Source organism: Pantherophis guttatus, chromosome 5 (genome assembly GCF_059756535.1).
Source record: "Pantherophis guttatus breed Tessera chromosome 5, ASM5975653v1, whole genome shotgun sequence".
NCBI lineage: Eukaryota > Metazoa > Chordata > Lepidosauria > Squamata > Colubridae > Pantherophis > Pantherophis guttatus.
In genome coordinates this window covers 32096371-32123064 of record NC_142067.1, presented here as the reverse complement: position 1 = coordinate 32123064, position 26694 = coordinate 32096371, and the positions used below count along the sequence as shown (strand labels likewise).

Sequence of the window (26694 nt, the reverse complement as noted above, 5' to 3'; positions counted from 1 at the left end):
GTTGATTAATTAAGAACCAATCCATCTCCCACCCATCCAGTTCCCTCCTTCCCCATCTTAAAACTATGATTTTATTTGATAATTACTTTCATTTTATTGTGTTAGGAATATTTATCTCTGTTGATTTTAATGTTTTTTAGGTTGTGAGCCACCCAGATTTGCTTCAAAATGAATTGATACCATCGACCATGGTATCATGCTGCACTGGTTGGAAGAGTTGGGGGTGGGAGGCACCGTACTAAGGTGGTTCTCCTCCTTTCTCTCTGACCGGTTGCAGTCTGTGTTGACAGGGGGGCAGAGGTCGACCCCGACGCCCCTTATATGTGGGGTTCCGCAGGGATCGGTCCTCTCGCCCCTTTTGTTCAACATTTATGTAAAGCCGTTGGGTGAGATCATCATGGTTTTGGGATCGGGACTCCCTACACACAGTCACTCATGCCCTCGTTACCTCTCGGCTGGACTATTGCAACACTCTCTACATGGGGATCCCCTTGAGGTGCACTCGGGGGCTCCAACTGGCGCAGAGTGCGGTCGCGCGGGTGGTTATGGGAGCGACGTGGAGTTCCCATGTAACACCTCTCCTGCGCGAGCTGCACTGGCTCCCGGTGGTCTTCCGGGTGCGCTTCAAGGTTCTGGTTATCACCTTTAAAGCGCTCCATGGCTTAGGACCTGGTTATTTACGGGACCGCCTGCTACCACCAATAGCCTCCCACCGGCCAGTACGCTCCCATAGAGAGGGGCTCCTCCAGGTGCCGTTGGCCAAACAATGTCGGCTGTCGGCCCCTGGGGGAGAGCCTTCTCTGTGGGGGCACCTATGATCTGGAACGAGCCCCCCCGGAGATACGGAGGATCCCAGATCTGCGCACCTTCCGCCGCGTGCTTAAGACTCTTCTATTTCATCAAGCCGGCCTGGCCTAAACCTTCCCCCTTTTAAAAGTGGAAATTTTAAATTTGTTTAATTATAGGGTAAGGCGTTTTAAATTGGGAAGCCATTTTGGATTTAATTTTTTTTTAATGTATTTTAATGTTTATATTATATGTTTTTTAATCTTGGCTGTTCACCGCCCCGAGTCCTTCGGGAGAGGGGGCGGTATAAAAATTTAATAAATAAATAAATAAAATTGGGCAGCAAATTAATTTAAATAAATAAATAAACCAACAACTATGGCAAAAAAAAGATTATAAAATCAGGCATGAGACTCACCTATCAACAACCTTGCTTAGCAATGGAAATTCTGGTCCCACTTATCATCCATCGTAAATTGAGGACTACAGCATTGATTTTACTATTTATATTTCATCCCCTTCCGTTCCAAGTATTGTATAGTTTCCATATTTTCAGGAATGGTTAAAGAAAAATCAAGTTGGAGAAAAACAGAAACAGTACAAAAATGAGGAAAAAAATATCTAATGATGGATAAAAATCAAGCCCAGTGTAATTAATTAAAAGCCCTTATGAACAAAAAAGGCCTGCAAGTTAAGATCTGAATGAAGTCAATGTAGCATATATAAAATGCACAAATGAGCCTTGAACTCAGTGTCCGAGTTCCCAATTGACACTCAGCCAACTATGCCACAATCATTTTCTACATCTAATACTTTTCTAAACGTAAGAAAAGTACTACAGTTGGGTTCTCCTGGAACTGCAATAAGGGTGAAAAGTGACCTTCAGCCAGCTGATACCAGCGTGTGTCAGTGCCGAAGAATTTGAAAGGCGGTTCCAAAGAGCACACATTTTGCACTTACCTTGAACATTCTGAGAATATCATGGCCTATTAAAAATTTATTGCCTTGCTACAAAGAAGGAAAAAGAGTTCAGCCAATCCCCTTCTCATTCACTACTGGGAACATTCTGAGCCAGCATTCATTGTGTACTACAGTTTAACCAAACAGGCTCCTGATCAGTCTGTCATTAAAATTAAATGCTTCTTTTTACCTTGGATTGCGTAAAATATTAACTCTTGGGCAATTCAGCTGAACGCCAGATTTCACTTACCACAATGTTTGATGGCATGCCCGTAAAACTATTATCATAAAGACACATAATCAGGTTAATATTGGAACAGGGGTGTGTTGGTTTTTCTAACTTATCTAATATCTTTAGTAAAGAATTATGTAACAAAAAAGGAAAGGAAAAATGGGGAGGGCAGGCAAGAACAAAGATGATTTCAACTGGAATTCATAAGCTAGTTCTGGAACCAAGTACAACGTGCACTTACAATAGTGTAGTTAGGCTTCTAGTTGTATATTCCTTGACGGGAGTAAATTCCAATGAACTAAATGGGGTTTACATTGAATAGACTTGTAAAGATTAGCATTGTAAATCTTTTTAATTCAGATCGACTAATCAAATTAGTGATGCAAATAATCCCATTGTATAGCGTTATTACCTTTCTACTAAAGCTTAAGCTGAATCACAATCCAATTCAGATGGTCAAAGGATGAAGGAATGTCTATTTCTTTTCAATAGCACATTGATATATAATGTGCTATGTATAATGCTACCTATGAACATTTTAATTATTGTGACCAAAGGATTATAGAACACTAAAGCACATGTTTAGAACACATCTTTAGAACTGCATGTGTAAGGTGGCTGCCTAAACAGAATATTAGTGTAAACAGAAGATCCAGTTCTCCAATTTGTTCTGTTTAAAATCCAGTGGCAGAGACACAGTGAAACCATAGCAAACAATCTTGAATTGCAGGCAGTGGTGGGATTCAAATAATTTAACAACCGGTTCTCTGCCCTAATGACCAGCTGGGTAGGCGTGGCTCAGTGGTCATGTGACCGTGTGGGTCTGGCCAACTCAATGTCACTCACGTCGATGGGTGAGTGTTTGTAACACCTTACTGTTACAATGTAATAAGAGTTAACCAGAGAGGCAGTTTCTATAAGCAGGGCAATAAAGATTAGGCTAGAAACACCACCAGAATGTTTCCTTCCTGCCTTCCTTACAGGATTAGCCCTGTAAGGTGGAAAAAACAAAATAAAATTTCTTCCAACAACAGGTTCTCCGAACTGCTTAGAAAGTTAACAACCGGTTCTCCCGAATAGGTGCGAACTGGCTGAATCCCACCACTGATTGCAGGTATTGGCAATCTTTTAGTGTCAAAGGACAAAACTGAAATTTTATGAGTATATAATGGTCTCAATTGAAAATGATTTAACAAAATGGCTACATTGCAGACATGGACTTTCAAAAAAATACTTTCTAAAAAGCAAACTGATGAGATTATTTTCTGCCATCTCCTCTAGTTCCTACCTTGTCTTTTTGCCATGTCTCTTCCATCACAGTTTATCTTTCCCCTTTTTTCTGGAAGAGGAGTTTATTTCCAAACAAAGCCCTGGGCTGCAGCCCTCCCATTTCTTTCTCCTAAGAATTGCTGTAAAAGCCTATATAAAGCAAAGGAGAATTCTTAGAAGAAAGTATGAACTATAAAAAAAAGCACAAAAAATACATAAAATTAAAATCGGGTTCTACAGGAAGCCTAGCAGACACCAAGAGGAATGATGTTGAATATATTGATGTTCACAGGCACCACACTTTGTTTTTCAATTGTAGCCTACGATGGTTTGCAAATTTGTCAGTCACAGCAGTCTTACTCATCCTTAGCTTACCTAATTCTTTTAACTGTAGATGTCTGAGACTGAACTTATAAACATCTACAGGTAGATCTTGACTTACAACAGTTCATTTAGTGACCATTCGAAATTACAACAGCACTGAAAAAAGCGACTTATGACCATTTTTCAGAGTTACAACCATTGCAGCATCCCCAGGGTCATGTGATCAAAATTCAGATGCTTGGCAACTGACTCATATATTTATGAGGGCTGCGGAGTCTTGGGCTCAAGTTATCACCTTTTGCGACCTTCTACAAGCAATGCGAATGCTTGTAGATGCAATGAAGAAGCCAGATGCACTTAAAAACCATGTGACTATCTTAACAACTGCAGTGGTTCACTTAATAACTGTGGCAAGAAAGCTTGTAAATGGGGCAAAATTTACTTAGCAACTGGCTCACTGAGCAAACAGAAATTTTGGGCTCAATTGTAGCCATAAATCGAGGACTACCTGGGTAGGCAAAATACATGTTATCAAAGCAAGTAAAAAATGAATATGGCCTTTTGGACAGAGAACACTATAGTAAAAATACATAAACCTATGCTTATTAACATAGGTGTTAATAGGTGATTAACATTGTCATCATTGGCATCCTTCAGTCTCAAGAGACTATGGTATTGTGCTCTGGAAAGAGGTCCTAAAACAGCATCTAGTGTGACTAAAAAGGCCAATTCGAGAGTGGCAATCCCTTCCACACTGAGGGCAGATACATTCTGTCCCCTGCCCAGCCCCCAGATTTCACTGGTTCTAGGACTGTCTCTTTGCCTCAGTCTGCCGAACAAATGTCTCTTCGAATTGGAGAAGGCCATGCTGCGTCTTTAGCCTCCAAGCTGAACGATCGGAGGTCAAGATTTCCCAGTTGTTAATGTCCATTCCCAGGGCCTTTAGGTCCCTCTTGCAGATATCCTTATATCGCAGCTGTGATCTCCCTCTGAGGCGCCTTCCCTGCACTAATTCTTCATACAGGCTGGGGCATGTTGTGAGAATGGCTGATGGTCAGATTCCGAAAGATTAATACAAAAAATAAGCATAAACATAATACAGTAAAATAAAGTCTTCATACAGTATGGCCCAAGGATTACAGAGGGTAGTGCATCCAACTTGGCTTAAAATACTGATTAAATACAGTTGAAAGTTCAATAATAATAATTGTATTATTATACATGATGCTACATTATAACAATAATAGTATAGCACACTTAGTGAAAAATCTGTTAAATCACTGGAATTACATTTTCATAGCAGGTCGGCTGCTCTATGTTTCAACATAATTATTTTTTTACAACAGTTTCAAAATCTCTAGAGTAAGAGCTATTTACAAATGATTCAAGTTAATATTCTTGTCAAAATAAACCCTAATTAAATGCTGGCAATTTATGCACTTTAAAGAGTGCAGAAACCAGTAGAGAGATATCTTTGGCAAGTAAATAGCTCCACCTAGTGTTCCAAAAAGAACTGATTTTATATTTAATCCTAATGCAATTAGCGAATGTCATTACTGTATTTATAGTCTGCTTACCTCTTTACTTGGAAACCAATCCCACTTCATTCAGTGGGCTAACTGGTATGCCATGAAAAGCATTTCAGCCTAAAATTTGAGCCCATAATTTTTAGATGTGTCCATATATTTTCAGACCTACCAGCTTATTTAGAGTATTGAGTGATAAAGGAAAAATATTTTTTTAAAAAATAAATATTATTTAGTTGAATGTTTCTACTGTAAGTTTTTCCACAAACTTGCTCTGAAAATGCTGAAGGAGAATCCAATCTATTTTTAACTGCAGAGAATACCAACATTATCAATTGCTTTTTTCATTGATGATACCCTTTTATTAATTACTCTTACTCTTCTTTTTATAAAATTTTTTTGTTAAACATAACTCTGTATTTGGGGAATTATGGACCACTGCCAAGGCTGTTTACATCATGGAAATTTAATTAGAGATGTAAAGAAGTTTATAATTTAAAAACTGTACTTAAAAATACCCCTCTCTCTCAAAAAAAAAAAGAAAATTGGAAGAATGTTCATTACCACTTTCATATTATTTGAGTTTAAACAAAGGTCACAAAACCCAAAATGAAATAAGAGACTAGCTTTAAAGTAGTCAGCAAGCACTACTTTATAACAGGTGATTTCAAATGCTGAAGGGTTTGACCCACAAATATAATGAATCTGTGTGAATAAAACTGATGGACTGGCACACTGCACTCTGACAAGGCCGCCATTATCTTTGCTCATTCAGGCAGAAAATGAACACTGTCTGGTAGTGATCTGTAGAAGGCTAGCTCAGGAGCCTGCCACATAAAGAACAGAGAGGGAGGCATGCTCAAGTGGCACAAGGAGAGTTTGATTAAACTGGCAACGAATAAGTCTCTCCCTTCCTCCCACTCTCTCTCTCTCTCTCTCCCTCCCTCCCTCCCTCTCTTTCTCTCAACAAGTAACTATGCAGACTATGTTCCCTGGCAAAGCAGTGGAAGGAGGAGCAACCTTGCCACCTAGTGACATTCCTCTAATGAACAGCACTTCCCATCCAAAAGACCTACATACCCACTCCCACAGATCCTAACTGAGAATTCCTAGGAGTCCAATTTCTCCTGCCTCAAGGGATAGCCCTTCCCATTCCCACTGCACTACCATTCCATTAATCTTGCAAAGAGTTGGCAGTCAAAGCCTAGATAACCAAATAGCTGTTCCATATGGGCCTCCAGGGCAATGCAACCTGCTATAGACAAGGTTGGAAGCTTTATTTTTACAGTAGCAGCAGTCAAATGTCTCAGTGTAGGGAGCCCTGGAAAGTCTCTGTGGAACTCAGAAACAGATTAGAGTTGGTGTTGAGTCATTGCATGTACACAAAAAAAGGGGGAGCTCCTGTTCCTAGATTTTATATACAGACCAGTGTAGAATCAATAATTCAGTGAGGCCTACCCACATTCAGGCAGAATCAGTGCAACCCCCTTGCCCCCAAATGTTGTTGGACTCCAATTTCATCATCTGTGACTACTGACTTGGGGCAGATAAAAGCAAAGCATCATTTGCCTGTTGTATAAATGACATTTTAGCACTATTAAAGCCAGCTTGGTCTAGTAGTGGTTAAGGCACCAGCCTAAAAACCAGGAGATCGTGAGCTCTAGTCCTGCCTCAGCCATGAAAGTCAGCTGGGTGACCTTGGGCCAGTCACTCTCTCTCAGCCAACTTACCTCACAGGGTTGTTATTATGGGGAAAATAGGAGGAAGATGTGCTGAATATGTTCATTGCCTTGAGTTATTTTTTTAAAAAAAACAAAAAGGCAGAATATAAATAAATAAATTATATACTTCTGTTATATAATTTATTCTCCCCATCCCTATTCTCAGACACTGCCAGAAAAAGACAACTGCAAGCTTTCTTACCTAATTTTAAACTAATCCTCCTAGACTGGGTGTCAGCAACCTGCGGCTCTGGAGCCACATGCGGCTCTTTGGGCCCTCTGCTGTGGCTCCCTGTCGGGTGATCCCACCACTGGCTGGCTCCACCCCTTGCCCTCCCCTCCCAGTCACTCCTCGCCTAGCCTCAGAAGGTAAGGGGGACGGTGGGGGATGGAGAAGCAGCCGGGGCAGAGACAGAGAGATACAGAGGGAGGGAGGGAGGGAGGGAGGGAGGGAGGGAGAGAGAGAGAGAGAGAGAGAGAGAGAGAGAGAGAGAGAGAGAGAGAGAGAGAGAGAGAGAGAGAGATGTCAAAAGAGTTTTGTGGTTCCCGGTGCTTTTTAGCAACTGGTTCTCTGCCCTAATGACCGGCTGGGTAGGCATGGCTAGGGGATCATGTAACTGGTGGAAATGAATGACATCAAGTTGGCCACACCCACCCAGGTTTTGTGGTTTAAAGGATTGCAAAGAATTCCATGCTACATGGTTTCCTTAGCTTTTATTCCTTCCAACAGGAAGGAGGGAGGGAGGGAGGGAGGGAGGGAGGGAGGGAAATCCCTCAATACATCCTAATGGCAAGGCAGCCAAGTAGCAGCATGAAATATTACTGACACCCCTACTCTAAAACCTGTGCCATGATGCAGCAACCCTGTGCTACCCTATGTATACAAGAGGTAAAAATGTACAGTTGCACCAAGGGAGAGCAGAAATATACTGCAATTTGCTGAAATGAGGAATGGAAGTTTGCAAAATATTGTCAGAATATCTGTATATATTTGGATCAGATAAATAGGTAGCAACTTCTCCTTTGCATCAAGAGGAGGTTAAAAAAAGAATCAGAAGAAACAAAGAGGACCTGCATATACTGAAAGTTGAAGAACTACAAGCAGGCCTGACAAACAGGTGGCCCGCGGGCTGGAAATGTTATGCCTAGGCCATGCCCACCCCGGCTCCACAAAGGCAAAAAGTGTTGTGATATGTCACAATACATGCGATCGAGTTTGACATCTGTGACATACCCAGTTTTTAAGATGCTGTAACCTAAGCATGTTCCTTTAAATCAATTTAAAGAATGCAACCCTTGGAAACCAGTTTTCTTAACTGAAAGCAACTGTCATGGGACTAACTCTTAAAAAGAGCCTTGGTGGCTCAGCAGACTAAAGTGCTATTAAGTAGCACCAGCTGCCTGCAATTACTGCAAGTTCAAATCTCACCAGGCTCAAGGTTGACTCAGCCTTCCATCCTTCCGAGGTAGGTAAAATGAGGACCCGGATTGTGGGGCAATAAGCTGACTTTGTATAAAAAAGAATACCGCTTAGGGGGGGCCGAAAGCCCTACTAAGCAGGTATATACAAAAGTATGAAGGCTATTGCTCAACGCATTGTAAGCCGCCCTGAGTTTCCGGAGAAGGGCGGCATATAAATCGAACCAATAAATAAATAAATAAACAAACAAACAAACAAACAAACTTACACAGAGAAAATACATGTCTTCTCTTCTCTGTAAGTCAAATACAAATACATGAAGCAAATACACAAGAATCTGCTCTCATCACAGCTCAGAAACACACACATATACAGGCAACAATAATGCATATAACCTGGGCAGGAAAATCACTACACAGAAGAAAACATAGAACCTCTTATGATTACTGGTAGTACGGGAATTGGAAACAATGCACAAAGCTATGCTTGTATATTCAGTTCAAACATAAGAACCCAAGAATTGTTTGTTAAGAAGCTAGGAATATACATTCATCTCCTAATCCTTTGTTGCCCTCTTTGCATTCTTAGGTTCCTACATTTTTACAGATGCATTCAGATTACAACTATTTATTGATCAATCAAATGTATATGGCTGTCCATCTTATGGAAAGTGACTCTGGTATACATATAGAAATCCAATAAAACAGTATTATATAAAACAATCATCTAAAATCATTAAATATGATTCAAAAACTCAGGAGTAAGGAGGCTAACTTCATCTCTAATGGAGGAAAAGATTCCACGATGTAGCAAAAAAGGACGATTTTGTATGTACAGTAACATTAGAGTACAATATAGCATTACATGCCTAGGTTTTGGCATACATATAGTAAACTATCCCATCCCCAACTACAGTTTACACTAGGCCAGGGGTCAGCAACCTGCGGCTCTGGAGCAGCATGTGGCTCTTTCACCCCCTGCTGCGGCTGTCACTCAAAATGTGTCATAACCGCCAATGTGCAACACCTGCCGTCACGCGAGTTTACTGAGCTTTTCAACCCCCGATAGGCTAACCATGGATAAATCCAAGAAAAAAATAGTTTCAGAAGAAAACAGAACATTTATTTCAACTACATATGCTAGTTTTCTGGCCGCTCAAGAAATAGTCAGGCACAGGAATGGTTTTGTGGCTCCCGGTGTTTTCTTTTCTGTGGGAAACTGGTCCAAATGGCTCTTTGAGTGTTTAAGATTGCAGACCCCTGCACTAGGCATAAAACTGCAAGAATAGATATTATGGGATTAGAAGCAGAATACTGTGTGTTTAGGTATTCTTCTCAGCTTCTGACTAGATTCAAATTCCGTAAAAAATTCAGGAATTCAGCATTTCTATAAAACTTTAAAGGACATATTTAGCATGAGATAAAATATTTGTCTTTTTCATATTGCTTTTTCTGCTTGTTTTATACGTTATCCATTATATAATTATAATTCAGGTTCAAATGCATTTCTTCAAAGAAACAAGACCTTGCAGCAGGTCGTATCATTATAGCGATAATATTTACCTACATAAAGGGTTTTTTTTGGTTTTAGGCTGACTCACACATCTTCTTTGAAATCTTTTCTTTTTAAACAAAGTGAAAGGCTACTTTTCCCTACTGTTTTTTCTACAAATGTTGCAATGTTGGGGATTTTAGCCAGAGTTATTACTGCAGTAAGAAAAATGTTTTAAAGATTTTAGGTAAAACAGGTGAAAGAGATAAAAATACATTGTTATCACTGTTGGGCCAAGAAAGGATTCAAGAAAAAAGGAGTTTGGCACAAAGGATTATAGAACCAATTAAAGTAGAACTATAGAAACTTAAGTAAATACATACAAAGCAGCTCAGAAAAATTAAGTAAAAGATAATTAGCAGGAGTAGTGGGGAAAATGTATGTTGCCCTATTTATGCATAGCAAATTTAAATCCCACTGTATTCAACATAATTGTTCTAAATGTATTAATATGCATAAAATTGCAGTCAAACAGAATCTTAATTAGCTAGATTCAAATTCTGCTTACTGTATTCAGAAATAAATCACTGGTTTTACAGTTGTATGGTTTTACATCTATAATTTCCGCTTCACAACTGCAATTTCTGAGACATGCTTTATAGGCCTTTGCTTCTATGGCTGCATATAAAATACTACAATGTCCAGCAAATCTACAAAGTACAGGAACAGGCCATACAACCTGAATTTATTGAGATAAAATCACTCCAAAATTGGGTTTGTCCAACACATTATGCCCAAACTATACAAACCACATAATGGCTTAACATGCTGTGTAAACCAGAGCATAAGTTCCAGCCAACACCAGCCTGAATTCTTAATTCTTTACTGCTTTTTTTTCCATCTTGCCTTCCCCTTCCTGCATGGAGGGAACTTCATATTTCTTCAAGCTAGCAGGCATCATTTTTCTAAATCTAAATAAAACCTTGGCTCATTAGGATACCATGAAGATAATCTGTAACAGTTTAGTAACTATAACAAGTCATCCCAAGTTTTTTCACACATTTATCTAAGAAACTCTGGTCTTCCTTGATTACTGGGCATGCTGGCAAGAGTTGATATAGTGAAAAGGATGGAAAACATATCAAATTAAGAGAGAATGAGTTAACTTGAAACATCATTTAACTATAAATAACACTGAATGGTTGTAGCCTACTACTTTCTAAGCCCAGCCTACCTCTCAAGGTTACAATAAAAATATGTAAAACTATAGATGCTATGTATGGCTTCTTTGAAGATGGATTATAACTGCAGTCTCATTACATAAATAATTGTTCATTTTTCCCAATACGTTCTTTATTACAAAAGACCATTCTTTGCAATATTTCAGAAAGTTGTTCTTTGGATTTATTTTCCTTTTGAATTTTCCTTTGCAAAGCAAAGTTATAACATTTTTTTTCTCCTTATCTCAGATTTGCCCCATTTTAGATTTGCCCTTTATTTTTTTCCAAGAAAACATGGTCACTGTACTATCAACAAAACCTTAATAAACAAAACCTTAACAAACCTTAATAAACTTATGTACACTGAGAGCATATACACCAAAGACAAATTCCTTGTGTGTCCAATCGCACTTGGCCAATAAAGAATCTATTCTATTCTATTCTATTCTATTCTATTCTATTCTATTCTATTCTATTCTATTCTACTCTACTTTCTATTCTATTCTATTCTATTCTATTCTATTCTATTCTACTCTATTCTACTCTACTCTAATTTCTATTCTATTCTATTCTACTCTACTCTAATTTCTACTCTACTCTACTCTACTCTACATTCTATTCTACTCTACTCTACTTTCTATTCTACTCTATTCTACTCTAATTTCTATTCTATTCTATTCTACCCTAATTTCTATTCTATTCTACTCTACCCTACTCTAATTTCTATTCTATTCTATTCTACCCTAATTTCTATTCTATTCTATTCTACTCTACTCTACTCTAATTTCTATTCTATTCTACCCTAATTTCTATTCTATTCTACCCTACTCTACTTTCTATTCTACTCTACCCTACTCTAATTTCTATTCTATTCTATTCTACCCTAATTTCTATTCTATTCTATTCTACCCTAATTTCTATTCTATTCTATTCTATTCTACTCTACTCTACTCTAATTTCTATTCTATTCTATTCTACTCTACTCTAATTTCTATTCTTCTATATTCTATTCTATTCTATTCTATTCTATTCTATTCTATTCTATTCTATTCTATTCTATTCTACTCCACTCTAATTTCTATTCTATTCTACTCTACTCTAATTTCTACTCTACTCTACATTCTACTCTACTCTACTCTACTCTACTCTAATTTCTATTCTATTCTACTCTACTCTAATTTCTATTCTATTCTACTCTACTCTAATTTCTACTCTACTCTACATTCTACTCTACTCTACTCTACTCTACTCTACTCTACTCTACTCTACTCTACTCTAATTTCTATTCTATTCTATTCTGTCATTGAGCTACACAGGACATATTAACACTGATGATGTTACCTAGTTTGGGTAATGAAACGTCTGCAAGAAAACCAGCAAGCTCCGAGAGCACCAAGGACCCTTCATTTCAACCCTGAGCTACACAATATTCTTCTTTATTGGTAGAAGAGGAGATGTTATCAAGGGCCCACGTTTCTTTTCATGGGGATGCTTCGCAGGGGTCGTTGCCTCCCACCCCTAAACGACTTTTTATGCTCCGGCATCACGGGAGTCTCTTCCCCGTCGGAGATCTCCTTCCCCAGCGCGCACAGCCCACTTCCACTCACCATGGTCCAGCCACCTCCGCCTTCCCGACCACGATCGCCACTTCACCGTTGGAGCGCTCGCAAAGCAGGAGAAAAAAAAAACTAGCGACCAGCGACACACGATATCCAACCCAAGCCGCTTCTTAGCAACCGAGGCCACGCCTTCTCTTGTTCTGCGGCTTAAACGTCCGGTTTAAAAAAAAAAAAAAAAACACCACCAAGCCGCCTTGAATTCCTATTGGTTGGGAGTAGTATCATTCACTCTCGTGACGGCAGTCCTGTATTAGAGTAAAAGGGCCTGGAGTTTTTTCACTGGAAAAAAAGAGACCGGAAATTCCCGCGGGCCTGCGCAAAGATGAAGGTGGCTAAGGGCACGTCATGATTACTTTTCTGTACAAGAACGTAGAGATAGAAATGTAGAAGTCACAGCGTTCATGAACTTTCAAGTCAACAGTGGTGCTTTTTTTTTTTTTAGTTCCGCCGCAGACGCCAACCGCTAATAGACTTTATTATAGATTGTAAGGAGACTTGTGGCTAAACCAGGGGTCTCCAACCTTGGCCACTTTAAGACTTGTGGACTTCAACTCCCAGAATTCCTCAGCCACCCAAGCTGTATCTGGTAATGATTTCATATAGCTAACAAAGAGTCGTATGATTTTTCTAGTCTGAAACTTTTGCTGGTGTTTTGATTGGTTAGTCTCTCAACTAAGGCTTGGGGGAAAAAAAGTTGAAATTAAGGTCAGAAGTTGCACGATTTGGGCGAATCTACTATTATACCTCTAGAGACGGAAGGGAGTCGATCGGAAGTTACTCCTTCCCAAAAGGAGAAAGAAAGAACCAGCGATGAGAAGCAGCTGGGAGGAGTGGAGGAGGAAATCCCACAGCTGGTTAGTTTTTCACTTTAGACGAATTTACACAGCAATTCACTGTTCTGTAAAACGAACACTGTTTTACAGAACACCGTTTTACAGTGTTTATTGTTTTACAGAACAGTGTTTTAGTCTTTTTACAGAACACCGTTTTACAGTGTTTACTGTTTTACAGAACCGTGTTTTACTCTTTTTACAGAACACCGTTTTACAGTGTTTACTGTTTTACAGAACCGTGTTTTACTCTTTTTACAGAACATCATTTTACAGTGTTTACTGTTTTACAGAACAGTGTTTTACTCTTTTTACAGAACACTGTTTTACAGTGTTTACTGTTTTACAGAACAGTGTTTTAGTCTTTTTACAGAACACTGTTTTACGATGTTTACTGTTTTACAGAACAGTGTTTTACTCTTTTTACAGAACACTGTTTTACAGTGTTTACTGTTTTACAGAACAGTGTTTTAGTCTTTTTACAGAACACTGTTTTACGATGTTTACTGTTTTACAGAACAGTGTTTTACTCTTTTTACAGAACACTGTTTTACAGTGTTTACTGTTTTACAGAACAGTGTTTTAGTCTTTTTACAGAACACTGTTTTACGGTGTTTACTGTTTTACAGAACAGTGTTTTACTCTTTTTACAGAACACTGTTTTACGGTGTTTACTGTTTTACAGAACAGTGTTTTAGTCTTTTTACAGAACACCGTTTTACAGTGTTTACTGTTTTACAGAACAGTGTTTTAGTCTTTTTACAGAACACTGTTTACAGTGTTTACTGTTTTACAGAACAGTGTTCTGTAAAATGACCTCGCCTAATCGTCCAAATAACGATTGGGTTGGCGTGGGGTGGGGGGAATGGAGCCGTCGGAGGAATTGCCTGAAGCGAGTTATTCAGCTGTATTGAGGTAGTCCTCAAATTATGTCAAATCCTGGACATAAATTGTTTCAACTCCTATCCTCAAAACGATGCTATAGGATACTGCACACCACAACAACTAGACACAAAGATAGTTTTTCCCGAATGCCATCACTCTGCTTAACAATTAATTCCCACAACACTGTTAAATAATTTACTAAGACTAGTTTACTATTCTTCTTCTCTTCCTTACTAGTATCTATCTCTTCCCACTTATTGCTATAACCATGTTGCTTGTATCTTTCAATTTATATTGTTGTTACTTGTTTCCTAGTACGATTTGATAGCTTATTAGTAACCTTGACTATCACTAAGTGTTGTATGTTTTTATTCTTGACGAATGGATTTATTCTCCTTATGTACACTGAGAGCATATACACCTGAGACAAATTCCTTGTGTGTCCAATCACACTTGGCCAATAAAAGAATTCTGTTCTATTCTATTCACTGTTCTGTACAACAACCTTATCTAGTCATCCAAATAACGATCGGGCTGGCATGTGGTGGGGGAATGAAGCCACGAGTTATTCAGCTGTACAGGTAGTCCTCAAATAAGAATGACAGTTGAGTCCAAAATTTATGTTGCTGAGTGAGAAATTTGTTAAGTCAGTTTGGCCCCATTTTACAACTTTTCTTGCCACATTTGTTAAGCGAATCATTACCAGTTGTTAAATTAGTAACTCGGTTGTCCCAAAGATGCTTTTTTCAACAGGTAACTGGACTTTCTGGTTTTTTTCTTTGAAGACGTTTCGCTTCTCATCCAAGAAGCTTCTTCAATGAGAAGTGAAATGTCTTTAAAGAAAAAAACAAGAAAGTCCAGTTGCTTCCTGAAAAAACACCTTTGGGACAACCATGATCTGGATGACTGAGAATCTCCATAGATATTTAGTAACTCGGTTGTTTTAAGTGAATCTGGCTTCCCCATTGACTTTGCTTGTCAGAAGTTCACCAAAGGCAATCACATGACCCCAGGACATTGCAACCGTCATAAATATGAATCAGCTGCCAAGTATCTGAATTCAGTTCGCATGACCGTGGGGATGCTACAACGGTCGTAAATGTGAAAAATGGTCATAAGTTTCTTTTCTCTGTGCTGTTGTAACTTTGAACAGTCACTGAGTGAATTGTTGTAAATTGAGGACTACCTATATTTCTGTAAATCATTGTTAGGGAGAAGTGAGATGTGTTGACATCAGACCCGGATACAATGTAACCAGCCAGGCAGGAGACACGTCAGCGTTGATTTGATGTGAAGTTGAAGGGCTCATTAAATTAAATAGGAGAACAGACTTGGGAAGAAAGGTTTTCCGGTAGTTAATGAAAATCAAATGTCTGCCACAACTGGGTTTATTGATTTATTTGTATGGTTTGTGAGTGTTGTGTGCTGCCAAATGTCATGGCAGTTTACAGCAAAAAACATCCCATGAAGTTGTATGGGAAGTTTGTTTTTTTTACTTGCCCATGATAAGATATAAGAACAATTACTCCACCATAGAAACTGCAAAAGAAAGGGGAAAATAACTACCGATCAAACTACCTGCCCAAAACATCTGAAAGAATTCCATTTCAGCCAACAGCATCTTCAGAGAGGCCAGTCTAGCTTTTAGGGGAATCATCTCTCAGCCTCAGTGCTATAATATATTGGAGAGCATATTGGAGAGTGAAAATATGATTTTTCTATAGCTCAGGGTTGTAGAGTGGTATTCTTGATATTACTGTCTGAACTTGGTTGTTTGCTTGCAGATGTTTCAGTACCCAACTAGGTAACGTCATCAATGTAGAAGTGAATGTGAATTTTGCAGTCTATATGTGGTAGCTTTAGGCAACTACCAAGGCAAGCTACGGGTAGATGTGGCTCATGTCCACTTGTTCAGCAGTCATTCAGTTACCGAGGCACTGGAAAAAATGGACTTAAACAACCAGTCTTCCAAATTCCAGCTATCCTGATATCCCTGTGATCATGTGATTGTGATCCAGATGCTCAGGGGCCTGGCTCATGATTACAACATTGCCATCTGTGACTTTCTCTGGCACCTTCACACAAGCAAATTTAATGGGGTAGCCAGTAGGGAAGGTTGGAAATTGTTCCAATAACATCACCCCCTGTCTGCTTGCACTCCATTGCATGCACCAGTGTACAGTACCCCCTGCCCTCCTCTGGCTTCCACTACCCCATCTGAGGCCTAATGCCAAAATGACAACTCCTAGGCAGCTCCTGGGAGTTCCATAGCTACAAAGAGCTATGAAAAAAATTAAACCTTTTTTACCCTTCAGAAGTTGTCTGAATTAGTGTAGCCAAACCTAGTACCCTAATTTGGATTTATGCAAACTAGTTTACAATCCAAAATACTAGGGTTCCCACATACTGAACCAAATTTCACATGTCATAGGACAAATCAATGTGTAGGGTAAGCTGTTTCAGTAAGTCAGAAAGATAGTTTTGCCTCTTGATTTGTGTGGTGTATACTGTATTTTTTATTTCTGTCTTCTTGGTGCACATACTTGTTCCATGATGGTGTGGAATTTGTTAAGTATTAATGATGGTTTAAAATACAGACCAGAAATAATGTTCATGCCTCAGTTTTTTAGAGGGGAAGCCTTGTTTGAACCTGTTACAGCTGAGCAAAGAGATTTGCTGCCTGATGTGTCCATATCCAAATCTCACTAGCATCTTTCTGTTTCCAGTTTGTAAAGTAAATAACACTTGATTTTCTATCTATTCACAAATCCCCAAAACTGCTATCTGCAGTAATCATTTCATTTTGCCTTATGCTTGAGATAGGTCTTAAAATTGTATGAGTGATTGATTTTATTCTGAGGGTCAAGATATCTTAAACATATCTTGGTTATTCAGGGACCAAGTTCCAATATTGCCTACATGAGAAAAGAAAAGTGCTCGTAGTCAACTTCCTTTCAAAATCATAGACATTTTTTTCAGCATTTGCTGAAATGAAATAGTACCTCTTTTTGTCTTTCAGAGTTTTAATGTATTAGCTGTTTTTTTTAGACTAAGATCAGCAGCTTTTAAAAAAAATGATAAAGCATCATGAAAATATTTTTGCAATACTTTAAATAATGATCAACCATCCCAAATAGGATGCATATCCATCCAGGCACTTCCAAATACATGGGGGCTTGAACATTTTCTACTATTTTTGTGAGAAACTGCATTTTGAAATTGAATTAGTTTGTTACAATATGTTCTGTACTAATGGTTCTATATTCTGTTTAACGGAACTGATAGCCATAACACTTTTGTCGTTTGTTTGTTTCTTTTAGGCTTTAACCGTTTTTTCTTGTATGCAATCCTGTCAATAAAATGGCAGCTCTAAATAATGCAGAAAATAGTAAGTATTCATCTTTCTTAGGAATTAAATATTGATTTTGGAGATATATTCTGCAGATATTTACAAATCAAAGGTTTTTAATACATGTCGAATTTTAAAAATAGATAAGAGCTTTCATGGAAGAAACTGAATACCAGTTATTTAGCAAACCAGAAACTCTTCCAGTACTTTTTCATAGTACTACAAAAAGCTCTGGGTTTATCCAAGAAGCTTCTTCAGCTCAGAGCTGAAGAAGTTTCTTGGAAGAGAAGAGAAGTGAAATGTCTTCAAAGAAAAACCAGAAAGTCCAGTTGCCTCTTGAAAAAGCACCTTTGGGACAACCATGACCTAGATGACTGAGAATCTCCATCAACATTTAAATTAGTATTACATCTAAATCTGTAGTTAGCTTTCTTTTACGGGTAAGCCTCAGTTACGGCCATTCATTCAGCAACCATTCAAATTTACAAACGTACTCACCGAGAGGGGTTTATGAGTGGTCCTTGGTAACGTCATAAATTGTGATCATGTGACTGTAGCTCGCTGGAAGACATAATCGCGAGTCAGGCACCAAATGCCCAGATTGTGATCACATAGTCACTGTTATGACTGGAACTCCAAGGACATTACCTGCTGGCTTCCCATAAGCAAAATCAGTGGGTCCCACAGCATCTCCCCATGACCTGCTTGCCTGGGATACCAACCTCTTCCCACTTAATGACCTGAGTGATCCTAGAGTGAGGACAGCCCAACTGCTAGGATTACTTTCACGAAGCAATATGGTCTCATGTTTTGCTTTATCACTTAGCAATGGAAATTCCAGGTACTATTGTAACCCAAAGACTACCTTAGCTTAAGTTCCTTAATATGCCTAGAAGAGTTTCAAATGAAATGTGAGACTGAGACTTCCAAAGTTATGTAGTGAGGGGTTTTTTGACACAGTGCTGTCAAACATTCCATGCTATGGGAAATGGCAAGCTTTGGATGTAATCTAATATGGGTAGTCCTTGATTTAGGACCAGAATTTGGACCAGAATCTCAGTTGTTGAGTTAAGCAGTTGTTAAGCATGACTGCTTCATTCAACGAATGCCATCCCAGCACTTCCAGTTAGGATTGTTAAGTGGCCTCCCAGAGTATCAAAGGAACAGAGCAAAAGAGCTGCCTGCCAAGTTCAGTTCCCCTCCGTGCATAGAAAGCAATTGTTCCAGAGATCCGCGGAATGGAGCTGGGATCTTTGTGATCTGTTTCTATAGCACTTTAGAGAAGTTCCACTCTCCATGCGTGGAAGAGAACTCTTTTGAAGGGCTGCAACAGCATATCTTGGTTATTCCAAGTTCCACTGGAGTAGTTGTCTATGTGAGAAAAGAATTGCATTCTTAGTCAGCTTTTTGATTCAAAATCGCAAACATTTTCTTTTCAGCCTTTGCATCTCTAACGTCAGAGCAGACCAGAACTGTAGCGTTGATGTGTAGAAAAATAACAGATGCATAGCAAAAATAAAAGAATATTTTCAGAACAGAGCTCAGTTTCTGCAGTCCACTGGAGGAGTTCCCTTCCCCTTGGCAGACAGCTTTCTCACTCTTAAAGAGCTACCTGCTGGGGAGGGAATCTCAACTGTGTGGCAGGCAGTACCAAGTTGCAACCTTCTCTGCCACCATATTGCAAATGGTGAGCACGTGATTGTGGGACATATGGAAACTGTTCATAAATGTGAACAGGCTCCCAAACACCCAGATCATGATCATATGACTGGGGGAGCAGTGCAACATTTTATGATGACCAGAAGTGCTTTACAGGCTATAGAGTACCCTTTCCAAGGCCGTCATAACTACAGTTGTTAAACAACCAGTGGTAAGTCAAGAACTATCTGTAATTTTTTTCTGCCATTCAGTCATGTCCGATTATCTGAGACTGCAAGTTGCTTCAGTTTTCTTGGCAAGATTTTTCAGAAGTGTCATTGCCATCTTCTTAGGCTTGACAGAAAGTGACTAGTCCAAGATCACTTAGCTGGTATTGTGCCTAATGTGGGACTAGAATTCATGGTCTCCCAGTTTCTAGCCTAATGCCTTAATCCACTACACCAAACTGGCTTTCCTAATAGTATTAGATTATATTAATCGTGTTTTTCTGATTTAAACATATTGTATGCTATTTTCTGCCTCAACCTGAAGGTGAATACATTACCTCACCCATTCGTGGACCTGGTGATGGCATGGAACAAGAGCAGCCTTCAAAATCTGTTGAAGTAATCTCCAACACAACCAGCCATGCCCATCGAAGCCCACACAAGAAACTACTTCCATCCTTGAGTCCTGGAGTCCTTCAGCTGGGAAAAATTTATGGTGACAAGGCTGTGGAAATTGAAGCTGTACGAATAGTGGTTCCTAAAGCTTCGATAAACCATGTGGTGCCTGTTAAAAATGGTAAAGGATCTAAATCCTCAGGTCCTCAAAAAGAGCCCCTCAGTCTGTCCGATGGGATTTCATCAGATACTAAGAAAGAACTGCTGGAGCTAAGAAGTGAAATAGGGAAGCTTAAAAATTCGGAAAAGAGACTCTTACAGGATAAGGAAGGCCTTTCCAATCAACTCCATGTGCAAACAGAGGTAGGAAAATAGACTTGATTGAATTACTTTTAAAGACTACTTTATACCATTTGTTTGGAAGAAATAACTGCAGTGTATAGAAATAATTATTCAGGGATAACAATGGAGCTTCAAGCCCATATAATAGTTTATACTCAGGGGTTTTTTTCCCCCCATAGTTTTGGTTATTCTCTATTCATTTTCATTCAGAATTAAATTAAAATTGCACTCAGTGATTATTTCCTAATAAGGCCTTTAAGGATTATAGTCTGCATCATTGGAGGATTCTGAGCAATGACTATAAAAGTATTCAGTATAAAATAGCCCAGAGTCTCCCTATAAAGGAGAAGGGCAGTCTCTAAATATGTATATAGACCATAATTGTATAAATAAACAGAGAACTATACTCTCCACCTGAAAATTGATAAAGTATGTAGCTGCTGCTGTGTTTGATTATACCATTATTCCATAAGGCTGTAAACTCCCTATCCCTTGGAAAAAGCCAACATTACAATTTGGAGTTTTGGAGGAGCTTCTTGAAAGCTACTATAGGATAAAAAGTTACTGGTCTTAGATTACGAAAGCTAAGAGCACATAAACTTATTTTCAGCTGTTTATAAAATCCTGTCTTTTTCTTTTTCCTTCTTAAAACATAAGTAAATGTGGTGTTTATGCAGCCACTCTACAGTAATACAAACAGTAACAAGCTTTGTTTGAGGTCCATCATATTTTGAAATGCATAGCAATCAACTTTTAATATATGCTGTAATTAACTACTACACCTATCTAGCAACACAAAACAATCCGGTTCTGTGCATGTTGAACTCATTCCCCTATCTTAGGTCAATCGGGAGTTGAAAAAGTTACTTGTTGCTTCTGTTGGAAATGACTTGCAATATCATTTTGAGCGTATGGCCCGTGAAAAAAATCAACTGATTCTTGAAAATGAAGCCCTTGGGCGGAATGTGTCTCAGCTGTCTGAGCAGTTAGAGCGGATGTCTATACAATGTGATGTTTGGCGAAGCAAATTCCTAGCAAGCAGGTACTGTTAATAATGCTGCCTTTTAAAGGATGTCTTAATAAATAAATGTACATCTACCTAAGCAACCATAGACACATAAGTACCATTTCTCTATCAGAGTTGTTGTTGATTGAGGATACCAAGCTTTAAGGTTTAACAGACATGATTGGTCTGGGGTCATGCTTCCCTGAAAGATCAGGTTTCCAGCTTGCAACTGCTTTTAACCTAAGATACACATCAGTAGCAGGTTAAACTTTCATCAGCCTTGGCGGATAAACCAGTTGGGTATTCCTGGAGGAGAGAGAACTGGCATTGGTAATATATGGTTTGGTAACCCTGAGGCTGGATTACTACTACACATTGCTATTTATGGAGTGCCTCTTGAAAACAATGACAATTGGTCCAGACTGAGCCAACATGATTGATGCTTCTAGGAGGTGTCACAACACGCCTTTCGTAAAGCAGCTATGCAAACTTGAGTAATTTTCTGATTCCAATTCAAGGTGCTCACTCTGATATACAAAACTGGGTAGATCTTGGAGCCAAATTACTCTTAAATATCCATGTTCTAATATTTTTAACGGGGCATCTCTGCAGCTTACTCCACTAATAGGTTTTAGAGCAGCTAATTCATGGCGACTGTAAAGTGATACTTTGCCTGAGGCTTAAAATATTTCATTTCCTTAAACCTCTTATAGTTTGTAATAATGTTTAATAAACACTTTAATAAAGTGTTAATTTTGATCATTATGAATATTTGTATGCCAACTAAAACATACCAAATGAAAATTTCATAGTATATGCTTTTTAAAAAACCTTTATAAATCTACTTAGCTTTTAGAAACTTGTCTGACAAATATTATCTATTCACTTAATTGATACTTTATACATTCCTAAATTATTGCAAAAGAAAGGGCACTTGATATTAATATGATTGGGAATTGTGAAAGCTATTATGGTGTAATTGATACCATGTCTGAAGTGGTCTAAAGTAAGAATTCAAATCTCAATTTAGCAAACAAGCTCACTCCATGGTCCTAGAATGCCATCCTTCAGCATAATATATTTTACAGGTTTATTTCCATTGTAATATTATAATAGTACTCCTGGGGAAAACTGAGATGACATTCATAAGAAAGTTGTACCTCATATCACATTTATTTGTTCAAGATGTATTATCCCTTTATTCCAAATTATGTACATAATCTGTTTAGGTTGCAGCATGAAAACGCAACCATTGAATTAACTGCTAATGTATAATAGGAACACAATGTTAATTAGTTGAATCAACTTTAACTAGGTTATATCTGAAATTTGTTCTACAGAGTCATGTCTGATGAGTTGACTAACTCCAGAGCAGTTCTCCAGCGTCAGGCCAGAGATGCACACAGTGCAATTCAGGATCTGTTAAATGAGCGTGATCAGTTTCGCCAAGAAATGATTGCTGCAAAAAAGTATGAATATATGTATTTTTTAAATCTCTGAAAGACATTGCTTTAAATCCCAGTTTGCCATTTTATGTAGATGCTCTGGATTATTGATATTTAGAAATAATAGAGTCTTATACCTTATGTTTATTGTTGCATAAGTCTTAATTATACTCTCCTTCATTCAAAGATTTACTTATAATTCCATAGACTAAACTAAAATTTTATATAATCAAATTTCTATGAGTAAAACACAGGCAAATATTATAAGTGTCTAAAACACTTTGAATAGTGAAAACAGTAATATGCAATTAGAAAATACTTGAATCAGAATGATCATATATATGTAAAGCTGTTCTCGGTTGACAATCCATGATTCATTGAGTCATTGTTCCAGACGTGTCATCATTTTCAGTTGTGTCATTGTTTCAATTGTGTCATTGTTTCAGTTGTGTCATTATTTTTGGGAGGAAGAATGATTTCCAATTTCCTTCTGTCTTTCCCACTAACTTTGTTTTTGGGAAGCTTGCAGAGAGAAAGTCAGTGGGGAGCATTGCAAAGTGCTCAGGCAAGTCTCCCCCACCTGTGCACCCTCCCACAGACCATTTGTGCTCATGCCATGCCAGCAACCTGCACACCTCTGTCCCCCCTCACACACACACACCATGACTTGCTGCGCCTCCCAACCATTGCCACTTTTCTTACCTGCCTGCCTCGCTGATTTTGCTTGTGGGAAGCTGACAGGAAACATTGGAAATGACAGTCATGTGACTATGATTGGTAGAACAGGTCAGTGGTGTGGCAGTGCAGCGGCATTGAAACAGTCACAACTTTTCCAAATTTCAATACCACTAGAATAATGGGTTCTGGATTTTGTAATTTAGGCCATTTGAATTACCTTGATTCAAACGCTGTTGTGTTATGATGCATCGTTTTGCCCAATTGAAGGTACAAATAGAAAAACAAACACAAAGAGTTTTAGTAGTGTATATCGGTGGGTGCATATTGTTTGTACATGTGCATTATATAGAGAGAATGACAGACATATGCAGAAAGAATTGAAAGCAGTGTCATTGCCCTAAAATATATTTACTAGAATAGACTATACAGTACACAGCAAAACCCATTCTCTGTGACAACAAAGCTCTATCATCACTCGTTATTAGGTGCTTGCATAGCTTAAATTTTTGTTCTGTACTCTGTTTATCTTACATTTTGTTCTCAGAATTATCCACAAATAAGAAACTTCATTCTACCAATTTGAAAATGGATAATAGGTCTGGGTGAAATTTCTGTCCCATATGCCTAATGTGGGCTGCAGGGCTACCGATGCAAGAGGAAATCTTTTTCCCCCCAATGATTTTTACCTCTTTTGAAAGTAATCCACAGTTGGTCTGTAGTTTTTTGCCCTTCCTGTTGGGGTCTCCCCTGTTATACAAGGACCATAATTCAACTTTACGCTAATTTTCCCATTCAAAATCTTAACCAGAAGCTACATAGTCTGTTTCTTTGCAACAGTAGCAAAACTATAGATAGCAATTTTTGCTCTTGAATTTAATAACCTTTTTTTTTTAATCCCTCCTCCTCCTCGACTGTTTATCCTGTTGTTTCTGTAGTCCACCAGATTTTCTCATGGTCTAAAACATTTGTAATTGAAACTGATTTATTTCCATTGCAGATTATTAGAGGAGCTCCTGGTTTCTCTACAGTGGGGAAGGCAGCAGACGTACTACCCTAGTGCACATCCTCATAGTACAGTGGAATTAGCTGCTGTAAATCATAAGCTTGCTAGAGCAGTAACTTCACATCTACTTGGAAACTCTAGTATTGCTAACAGTCCAAAAAATGGCTCTTCATCCACAGAACTCTGCACTACCCCTGCTGAGAAAATGGCTGAAATGGTAAAAACTATTTTACATAATAACATGCTATTCTGGCTCCCTAGGTGGCTCAGTGGCTAAAACGGTGAGCTTGTCAATCAGAAAGGTTGGCGGTTCGAATTCCCTAGTATAGCAGGGGAAAGTTGGACTAGATGACCTCCAAGGTCCCTTCCAACTCTGTTACTGTTACTGTTGTGCATTAAAAAATTTCAAGTTTACTTTCTAGAAACATGAAGCAGTACCTTCTTATTGCATAACAAAAAATGCTATGATTTAATAAGCCTCCGCATTCTACTATATAGTATTAGTATTCTACTGTACTGCATGGCAGTATAGTTTTCTACTGTTCCTTTGCCAGACAAGGTACAAACTCTCTGTCATGGCCCACTTCTACAGTAGATTACTGATCGAAAGACCTGAGTAAGTTTTGTCCTGAACGTAATCTAAACTATGTAGTTTAAATTGCAGTAGCTTAGGGTAATAGAAAACCTGAACTGAGAATTATTGTTCGACTTGTGCTGGGCAGACAAGTTTGCATTCCTGCTTGTTGTCCAGATACAACTTTGTGCCTTTTATGTCAGATGCAATCATTTCCAAATTAATTGTATATGAATTATAATAATCTTTGCATCTCCTGCATTATTGTTCAGTTAATACAGATCAACCTTGAAGAGTTTGTGCAAAGTTCAATTGGTGTAAATTGTGGCAGCTAGGTGATACCGATAGATAATATGTTGTGTTCTGGTCACAATTCAAGTTGCTGGTTTTAATGTTTAAGATAATAAACAGCTTTAAGAAGCAAACTCTTTATTCTGTAGAGAATAAAATAACCTTATAGAGATGCCACTCTATCTCTAAAAAGTAAGCTATAAATTACAAGTGAGGCCTTTCTTTTGCATGGGAATTGAACTTTCTAACTTTAAAAAGTGAGATACCTCTTTATCTAGAATATTTCAGATTGTTTTAAATACGTTTTAAATATTTTTACCAAAAGAAACCACAGTGATTCATTGCTGTTACTTTTTTCCAGGTATTAAGAATGCTGGATTCTGGCAAATGTACAGAAGTATCAGAACTTTCTTTTTCTGAGCCTTCAACAGCATCTTTTCTTTCCCCAAAGAAAAATATTGGACGGTTTCATCCCTACACTAGATATGAGAACATAACTTTCAACTGTTGCAATCACTGCAAGGGAGAATTACTTGTTCTTTAAAAAAATCTTTTTGGTAGCAATGGTTTCGGATTCCGATAAAGCATACGATCTTTGTGCACTTTTATTTTCTGTACTTTTATCTAATGAGGATTGGATTTTGTGCTGGAATTATGTCTTTCATAAAGCTTTCAGGACTTTAATGTTCTGCTGTCAAATTCTTCTTTGTGGCAGATTGAATTTGTAACGCACTGTCAATTGTTCAATGCCAACCAAGAATGTATTAGAAAAATGTTCCAAACTGTACAAAGAATTATAGAATTTGCGTACCGATGTTTCTTCTTTAAGGGAACACTTGAGAATATTAGAAGTATCCCATGAACCTCAAATATTTACTTCCTTGAAAAGATGCAGCTTATTTCTATATGTGAACTATTTTATTTTAGAATTAGGGTGGGTGTTTAAGTATTTTCTACAGTTAATTTCCAGTATTAGAGAACTGTTACATGAGCAGGTTAAACTGCATATTTCAATGAAAGCTGAAAATGCTTCTTTAGGTATAAACTGTACTTTAAAGATCTTAAATGATGGAGCTGATTTGGTGAGATTAAATCTAATGCACAACATTTATGTCAAAGAGTAGAAACAGCATTTATGTGAAAACTACTGGAGATGTGCCTCTGAGTTCACCTTTTCTACAGAATGGGGTGTTTTTTTTTAACAAAGTTGGAATGAATATCCCTGAGGAATTATGTGAAAAGGTTTTAATGGTGCTATTAAATGCAGTTGGACTACTCTTCTTGTATCTCTTTTCTCTAATTCGTAAATAGGCAAAAATATACTGTCATCACTTTAAAAAAAAATTCCTTTGTAAATCTCTGTTTCTTGACATTGGGGGTGGGGTTGGTGGTATAATTTGCAATTTTTCAATAACGCACTAAATACCCTGGATTATTTACAATGGGACTTTCAGATAATGCT

At 38.2% G+C, this 26694-nt stretch overlaps 2 protein-coding genes across 4 annotated transcripts in view; one reads left to right on the top strand and one right to left on the bottom strand.

Moving 5' to 3' along the window:
• The window catches only part of NME7 (NME/NM23 family member 7), a 105593-nt gene extending 92605 nt beyond the window's left edge, over window positions 1-12988 (bottom strand). For both annotated transcript variants that reach the window (XM_034412042.3, XM_087894834.1), the window contains exon 1: window positions 12557-12988. In XM_034412042.3, coding sequence (XP_034267933.1) covers window positions 12557-12559 — 3 coding nt within the window. In that variant the 5' untranslated portion in view covers window positions 12560-12988. The remainder of the gene's footprint in view (window positions 1-12556) is intronic.
• BLZF1 (basic leucine zipper nuclear factor 1) lies at window positions 12765-26509 on the top strand. 2 transcript variants are annotated; one of them, XM_060686288.2, is made up of 7 exons: window positions 12765-13154; window positions 17604-17671; window positions 19823-20256; window positions 21078-21277; window positions 22582-22710; window positions 24362-24584; window positions 25594-26509. In XM_060686288.2, exons 2-7 carry the CDS (start codon window positions 17644-17646, stop codon window positions 25774-25776), a joined length of 1197 nt encoding a protein of 398 aa, XP_060542271.1. In that variant the 5' UTR covers window positions 12765-13154; window positions 17604-17643; the 3' UTR covers window positions 25777-26509. The 2 variants fall into 2 exon arrangements, with proteins under 2 accessions (XP_060542271.1, XP_034267955.1); XM_034412064.3 differs by having other exon boundaries at window positions 12821-13422.
• Window positions 26510-26694: the final 185 nt, after the last annotated feature.

Coding starts and splice junctions, on each gene's coding strand:
- BLZF1 (XM_060686288.2), top strand. CDS start 17,644: ATGGCAGCTCTAAATAATGCAGAAAATA. Junction 22,711..24,361: donor GAAATGATTGCTGCAAAAAA/GTATGAATATAT, acceptor TTTCCATTGCAG/ATTATTAGAGGAGCTCCTGG. Junction 24,585..25,593: donor CTGAGAAAATGGCTGAAATG/GTAAAAACTATT, acceptor ACTTTTTTCCAG/GTATTAAGAATGCTGGATTC.